This window comes from Frankliniella occidentalis, unplaced genomic scaffold (genome assembly GCF_000697945.3).
Source record: "Frankliniella occidentalis isolate FOCC.00 unplaced genomic scaffold, Focc_3.1 Scaffold68, whole genome shotgun sequence".
Classification (NCBI taxonomy): domain Eukaryota; kingdom Metazoa; phylum Arthropoda; class Insecta; order Thysanoptera; family Thripidae; genus Frankliniella; species Frankliniella occidentalis.
In genome coordinates, this window is record NW_026267198.1 from 365,424 (window position 1) to 373,272 (window position 7,849).

Genomic DNA, 7,849 nt, shown 5'->3' on the forward strand with positions numbered 1-7,849 from the left:
ACCCTAACGTCACAGTGTATCATTTTTGATACACAAGGCTAAAATCCAAACGGTTAACGTTACAGCGTCGGGACAAAACTCAAAATGATCAGTAAGTGAAAACCAACCAGAAAATCGATATGAAAAGTTTTTTTTTCAGCTGGACAAAACCCGTGACGTAAAGGGTTAAACGAAGATGCTCCTTTATAAATTAAAAACTTAACGCTTGAACATGCAGAGTTGAAGTTGCAACTTTTTTTTTGCTGAGCAATAGCGAAGCATATTACTCCAGTGATCAGAAAGTTAGTCCCCTGTCTGTGTGTCTGTCCTGTGCGCACGGTATCTCGAGAATGAATTGAAATGGCAGGCATAACTGCAAGAGGCAATGCGCGCACAGGAATCTTCATAAGACATAAAGTGTATGTGTGGGGGGGAGGGGGGGCAGGGTGGTTGACATTTGCAGAAATGCGTGACGTATTTTGTGATCGGCCCCTTAAGATCTGTTTTGATGGCATGTATGACAAGATCACACTATTTGGTGAAATTGTTACATCTTGACAGTCAATATCCTCACGATGACATGAAATGATGTCACCATGATGTCATATTTGACCGTGGAGATGACGATTTTAATCGTGAAAGATTACTGTCCTCTGGGATGCCATCTGTTTCAATCAGTCTTTTGGTGTATGAGTAGCCCTATTAACGTAATGACGCTCTTTTACAGCCTCGCTGGAGGAGGCGAAAGCTGCACTGAAAAAGAACTCAAACGTCGACGGTGTTGATAGTGACGCATCAGCTGAGGCCATTCATATAAGACGAGCGAGGTCTAGAAGGTTTCAGGCAGCGAAGCAGGCCCGGATTGATCGTGGGAAGGTTTCTGGCTCTTCAGATGAGGATGAGTTCGATGTGGACGGTGTAGAAAACTTGCTCTCTCTAACGGAGGAAAGAGCACTGTCATGTGATGAAGGCTTCCTTTCCCAGAGCGTTGAGAGCAGCAATACCAGCAAGAGGTCTGTCAGCCAGACAGACGGTTTGATTAATTGTGAGAAGGAGAGTGACCTCATGAGTTCTTTGATAAAGGATTGGGATGAGGTGTTTGATGGATCTCAGCGATCGGACGAAGAGAACACGACTGTGGGTGAGGTCACCCGAGTAGCAGCGCCTCCTCGTAAAGGCACCAGTCCACGAAAGAACGTCAAGGAACTGAGCCCACAGAAGTCAGGTGGGTCAAGTGACGTTCAAGGAAAGACGCCACAGAAGGAGCGGGACGAGGCAATGGGGCTGTCGGGAGAGACGGCCAGTATGACGCCAAGGAAAACGCCGAGGAAAACGCCACAGAAAGCGAAAGATGTACCCAAAAAACTTTCCCTGTCTGAGAGCCCAAAGAATGGTTCCCAAAATGATGCACGTAAGAAGAAAAGTCCACAGAAAAAAGCTGTGGAAAACTCCACTGAGATGGCCAAGGCCACACGAGCTGGAACACCGCGGAAGATTCCTGAGGGTGATTTGAGAAAACCAGGTGCCTCACCACTGCTCGGTACAGCTGCATCTTCCCGCGTTTCGCCTAGGAAGCGTGACAGGACGGCAGCTTTTGGTTCTGCGCATACCATTCACAAGAGAAGTCGGCAGACTGACATGTCGACTTTCGTATCATCATTCTCAGAACGGGAGCTGGACCGAGAGCTGCGTGATATAGACACGGAAATAGAGGCCGCAGAAAACCAGCTGTGTACCTCACCGAGCGACTCATTACAGAGCATGTCGCCCTCAATGTCTGAGACAAGCGATGGCGTTTTCAAGACGCCACAGGACAAGGGGGCCTACCGAGCGCTAACTTTTGGAAGCTGTTCCCCTTCTATTTCATCAGGTGCGTTTCCTGAATATATCGCATGCAAGTAACAGGTTGTAACTGTGGCTGCAGGAGATGATTTCGTAATGTTAATTGGGCACTAACAATGTTGTTCTTATTTTGCTGAAGTGTACTGTCTATTGCTTTCTGCGTGAGACTGTTCGGCTACCTGCTGCCCATCTAGAGTGGCTCAGTGGGGAGGGTCACAGTCCCAAGGAGAGAGCAATAGACAGTACTGGTTTGACACACAGTGAAAGATATTTCGGCACAAATTGTCGTGTCATAAAGTAATAGGGCTGCTCTAGCAAATTTATTTTGTGCGGTTTACCTATCATACACATTAAGTGACACAAAAATAGCTGACCGCTCTCATGAGACTTGTTGTTCCTAACATGTCATTGTTTCTTTTCAAGGTTTACGGCAACTACAAAGCATGATGGCTGAGAACTTGCGGCGGGTCGAGCATGTTGAGAACAGCATGCACCAGCATGCGAAAACCATGGAGACGATCGTGCAGACAATGCGGAAAATTCTGTCTTGCGTTCTTCCTCCATTGGAGTCGAACATTGCTGAGGACATTCCTAAGCTGCCACTGACGGACAAAGATGGAGAAAAGTCGCTCAACACGATGATGTCTGATAAGGAGGAATTCAACAAAGTGGTAAGTACTCGATTCTTCAGAAGAATTAATACTTCTAGTGCTGTAAGATCTTAAAGGGGGGGGGGGGGTAAAGTGACAAAATTCTGATTTCTTCAGTGCTTGGAGGGAAAAACTAAAATTATTGAAAATGGATTGTTTCGGTCACATGAAGCATAATTTTTTTCTGATTCAATTTCTGCAATGAAAGGTTCAAAAAGTCATGGGGAAGGCAAGATATCGGCCATAAATTGCAAAAAAGAGTCACCCTACATCCAGTTTGGACCTTGCGCGCAGAGTTCTGAGCAGTTGTGATGAGATAAAAAGTCACCGTAAAGTTTGTTTGAATCAAAAGACTTCAAACTAGAAGTTATCAGTCCCCTTTTTTGTAATTTTGACCTCAGGCAAAATTTTGTGTTCTACGTTGAGTTTTTAAAAAATCATGACTTGTTTTAAAGTCAACGTAGAACACAAAATTTTGCCTGAGGTCAAAATTACAAAAAGGGGCACAGATTACTTCTAGTTTTAAGTCTACTGATTCAAACAAACTTTACGGGGACTTTTTATCACATCACAATTGGTCCGGTTGTCTCTTGTCACGAGAAGACAAGAGTTACACCCTGTATGTGATCTCCGACGGTGAACGGTGATCTCGATGTCATGTCACATGCGAGACTGGCCATTGTGAACGATGCGAAGTGATCTACAAGGTACTTTCAAGGTGCAATTCTCATGTATTTCAGGTTACATTCCTGTATGGCCTTGTTGGTACAAGTCCGAAAGATGCCGTCTACGCCATAATGAAGACACTCTTCACTGATGAATTCGCCTCAACCAAGAGTATGAAGGGGATCCATCGATCTGGCAAGCCTCGCAAGGACGCTTTCATGGGTACCTCTCTCTTGAAGGCAGTCATGTGTAAGTATATACTTTAAAAAAATTGTGATGGAGGGTCCATCTACAATAGGCGATTGCAGTGCGCAAGGGACGTCATGGAAGTTCTGTTACCGGCGCAAGAAGTGATGGATAATTATCATCTCCTTACGACGGGGACGGAACTGGCGCAAGCAGGGGGCTGGCTATCATATTGGACACCTTCTGCTCGCGCCAGTTATGTTGCAGGCTTATGGAGATAAGTAGTCTCCATCTTTTCTCGCATCGAACACAGAGCACGCTGTCATCGCTCATTGTTGATTAACCTTCACTGTACCAGGGGGCTGATTTACTCCGGGCACTTTTGAAGTTGTACTGTACCGCATGCAAGTGTGCGGGCGGGTTGCATACTCGCACGGGGCCGTAAGAGGCTACGGTGAGCGACGATAGGCAAGCCCTCCCACACGCCTGCATGCTGTACAGCATACCTACAGAAGTGCCCGGAGTAAATCAGCCACCTGGTACATGTACGTCACTTGAGCCTTCCGCCATACGCCAATTTATTCGCCAAAGCACCCGGTTCAGCGCGGAATAAACGGTGTTCTTTCTTTATCCTGCAGGTGCTGTTCGCCGTCGCTTCAAGGATTCCACCGTGAAGGAGGTCATGGAGTTGACTGGGAATTGGCTGAAGGACGCGCCTTCGCGGGAGAAGAAAAGGCTGAGGAGAAGGGAGAGTAGAGAGAGAAGGGATCGGGAGTATGACGAAGAGGGTAGTGATACAACAGTAGGGCAAAATGATGATTAAGGAATTCTTTTGCTTCAAATATTGGTTAAAATACTGCATATGATTTTTATTTTATTTCTCTACTGTGAATGGTAAAATCTGATTGAATTGATATCATATTTCACGTTAGATGGCAATAAATGCCTGCCAGTAAATAACCTAGCTGTTACAGGCACGGAATGTATTCATATTACTGCAATTTTCCATCGCGTATTTTTAAGTTGATTTAAAATGAAGCAGTACTTCACAACACTTCATAAAAAGTGAAGTCAGGATTTCTGCCAATCAAGGTCCTACGCCACAGTTAAGGTCCCAGATTTTAACATATTGTTATGGATTTTCTTTCAGAGTTAAATCACTTCAATTCATGCAGTGGTTGTAAGAAATGGGTAGCTATAGTTATAACGTTATAGTTATAACGACTGCATGAATTGAAGTGATTTAACTCTGAAAGAGAATCCATAACAATATGTTAAAATCTGGGACCTTAACTGTGGCGTAGGGCCTTAATCGGCAGAAATCCTGACTTCACTTATATTAAATGTTGTGAAGTACGTCTGCATTTTAAATCAACTTCACAATACGCAGTGGAAAATTGCAGTAATATGAAGCCATTCCGTGCCTTCTTTTCTTCATAGTTCCCCGAGCAGCCACGCAAATTCTCGATTATTATTGTTAATTAACTGGAGCCTCATGCTTTGCTTTAGTTTACGTTCATATGCGATAAAATAAGTCTTACGATTACTAGTATACGTAACCTTAGTACTTCTGCACTTTTAAGTAACTTTGAACTTTGCCTTACGCAATGGAAAACGGCAGTTAAAATAAAGCCATTCAATGCCTGCCTTTCTTCATCTTTCCAGGAATAGCTATGTATATTCTCGATTATAATTGTGAATTAACTAGTACCTCATGCTTCGCCTTATAGTTTACGTAGTTGACCTTAATTTACCAAGTTATTTAATCAATTCTCGATTATTATTGTGAATTAACTCTGATGCTTCGCCTTAGCTTACCTTCATGCGATGACTGTGCTTGCTTCTTGTATTCCCATTTTAAAAAGTAAACATACGACCGTCCGATCAAACAATAAAGCTCTCGTCTTCAGATAATTATATATTTGTCATTAAAATGTACGTGCACACATACCTCTGTAACTGCATGTATTTCTGAAAATAAATGTCTCGTAGAAACGTACCCTTTTTCGTACTGTTTATTGCTAATTGCTCACCTGTGCACGATGCCGGTACATGCTGGCAGGTTACTTCCTAGCCAAGCCACAACGTAATTCAGCGAGGTGCTGGCACGGTAGTAATGCAGCTCGAAAACACGTTGGCTTTACACGTTGTGTCGCTCAGCCCTGCACGTGGCTTACACATACCATACAGACGTCACAGCGACCGGAGAGGCAAGGCTAGCTGCCACATTCACCCAAAACGTGAAATCGCGGTGCCAATGTTTGTTTTAGCTGAGTGTCACGGCTACCTCGTGGCAACGAACAGACGCACGTCTGTGCCACATGGCAGCGTGATGCGATGTCGCGCTGCCCATGGCAGTCTCCTCCAGACAGCCTGTGCAGGTGGCCGCTGCGTGTCACGGCTACCTCGTTGCACTGAACAGATGCACCTCAGCGGCACGTGTTTACGTTACGTGATTTCGAATTGCTGATGAAAGCTGCACGCACACATTCTGTGTATGTGGACGGATCGTGTCATAGAATCTTACAAGTAGTGTAGTCGGGATAGGGATCTAGGCTGCTAAATATTTATTGGTTGTCGTTACGACGCCAGAAAACGTACACGGGGCCGAAACGTAGGCAACGTAGCGGTTGGTTGCCGCAACATAGAGGCCACCAACTAAGGTTTGTCGGGGAGCGCCGAGGACCTGCGACATGCAGAACCGTGCCGTGCGTAGCCGAGCCGCACGTCCGTGTTGTGCGTACGCTGGGCGAGGCGCCGCGCGCCGGGTTCGCCTCAGCCCTGGGCCTAAGGTGTAATGTACATCCTACATTACACCTTACCCGGGCCAGGGGCTCGTGCTCAAATGTAGGTTCAAAATTGGCCTACGACTTCAATCGACATTTCGCTGTGATCGGAAAAACGAGGACAGATTGGTAGTACAAATAATAATAATTGTCCTAGAAAACTCCTTCCACCACTAATTGATCTGTGTGCAGGGCACTGTCTGGTGCTGCGCGCCTCCTGCGATAAGGAGGTCCGGCCGTTCGGCACTCGCTGAGGGTATCATATGGCCTGACGTTTCAAAAAGGCATGTTGCGGTGGTGGCGGGCGCAGACCCCAAGCAGTCTTCTACATTTACACTCAGAAAATGCTTTCTTTGATTCATTGACATTTCGACCTAAAGTTTGGATAAATTAACTCTTACCTTACCTCAAAGAAAAATTCCTGAACATAAGGAAATTTTTCCTCTGGCGAAGGAAACTTAATTTTAATTTTCATCCTGCAATAATTTTTGAGAATCAAGGAAAGCATTTTCTGGGGGTACTCTCTGTTTTTACGGAGGGAAAACAAAGCCGTATTCGCTGTTCACCACCATCGTCAGTAATATCGCCGGCTTCTTCAGTACACAAGTAGGCGCAACGCGTGGCATTCCCCCTACGGTAGCCTCGACTCGGGGATCTCGGCGACCCAACGTTTCGGAGACGGACAGACGGTGACAGATGGACAGGCAGAAAGCTCAGCTGACGACGCACCAGCCAGGCTTGCCTGCTTGCCTCCACTCGGGCCCCCTGGCTCACGTGAGTCGCCGTGAAAGCTGAGAGGTCTTTTGAGACCTGGGCATATATGACCATGACCCTGGACACGGCAGCGGGGCATGAGGTGGTGCGGTAGGGGAGTGAGATTTTCTGGTCCGGTACAAAACAGGCCGTGCAGAGGTCCGGCGTTTGTAGTAATTCAGCCCAAGGGGTGAACATCTCGTGTATTCCTCTGTCCCGGGGTGCTGTATTACTTTGTATTACCTGATATTACTTGTATTCCGTGTATTACCTTGTATTACCTTGTATTACCCTGTAATACCGTGTATTACCATGTATTACCTTGTATTACCTTCTATTACCATATATTACTTGCGCAATATTACGCAATATTACCTTGTATTACGTTGTAATACTTTATAGTATTTGTATTACCAAGTATTACTTGTATTACTTATATTACTTGTATGACTCGTAATACCTGTAATACCCTGTAATACCTTGTAATACCTTGTAATACTTCGTAATACCTTTGTAATATATCTTGTAATTCATTGTAATACCTTGTAATACCTTATAATACCTGTAATACTTTGATAATATCTGTAATACTCGTAATTTTGTATTACTCGTATTCCCAATATTACTTTGTAATATATTCATCTGTCCCCGGCTCAGCCGAGTTGTTCACCCCTCGATTCAGCCCGACCGCTGGAGATGTCGATCTCAGATTTTGATACTAGGTAGATAAAGGATGTGGCTACAGCGTGACAGAGCCCACGAAAAGCGCCCACGAAAACATCTGTTGTGGCCGAGTCAATGGGTTCATTGTAGGCAATACAGGCAATGTAGGAGGCAAACGAATTGACATTGAGATTAGTCCTTCAAGGACCCACCTGCCGAATTTGGATTTTTTTGGTGCACGGGTTTTTGAGAAACAATGTGAGAAGTCGTCCCGTGCGAGGCGTTGCGCGCGCCGCGCGGAGCCCGCCAGCGCGCTGGACGGCC

General features: G+C 45.4%; 1 protein-coding gene across 1 annotated transcript; it reads left to right on the plus strand.

Annotated features, from left to right (window-relative positions):
- The first annotated feature begins 487 nt into the window (after positions 1 to 487).
- On the plus strand, positions 488 to 4,578 carry LOC113216350 (uncharacterized). Its single transcript, XM_026436100.2, has 4 exons — positions 488 to 1,849; positions 2,245 to 2,492; positions 3,212 to 3,386; positions 3,962 to 4,578. Exons 1-4 carry the CDS (start codon positions 1,045 to 1,047, stop codon positions 4,144 to 4,146), a joined length of 1,413 nt encoding a protein of 470 aa, XP_026291885.2. The 5' UTR covers positions 488 to 1,044; the 3' UTR covers positions 4,147 to 4,578.
- Positions 4,579 to 7,849: the final 3,271 nt, after the last annotated feature.

Bases quoted from the DNA above. Each gene is read 5' to 3' on its own strand.
- LOC113216350 (XM_026436100.2), top strand. From the start codon at position 1,045: ATGAGTTCTTTGATAAAGGATTGGGATGAGGTGTTTGATGGATCTCAG. The intron at 1,850-2,244 runs GTGCGTTTCCTG...TTTCTTTTCAAG, and splicing joins TTCCCCTTCTATTTCATCAG to GTTTACGGCAACTACAAAGC. The intron at 2,493-3,211 runs GTAAGTACTCGA...CATGTATTTCAG, and splicing joins AGGAGGAATTCAACAAAGTG to GTTACATTCCTGTATGGCCT.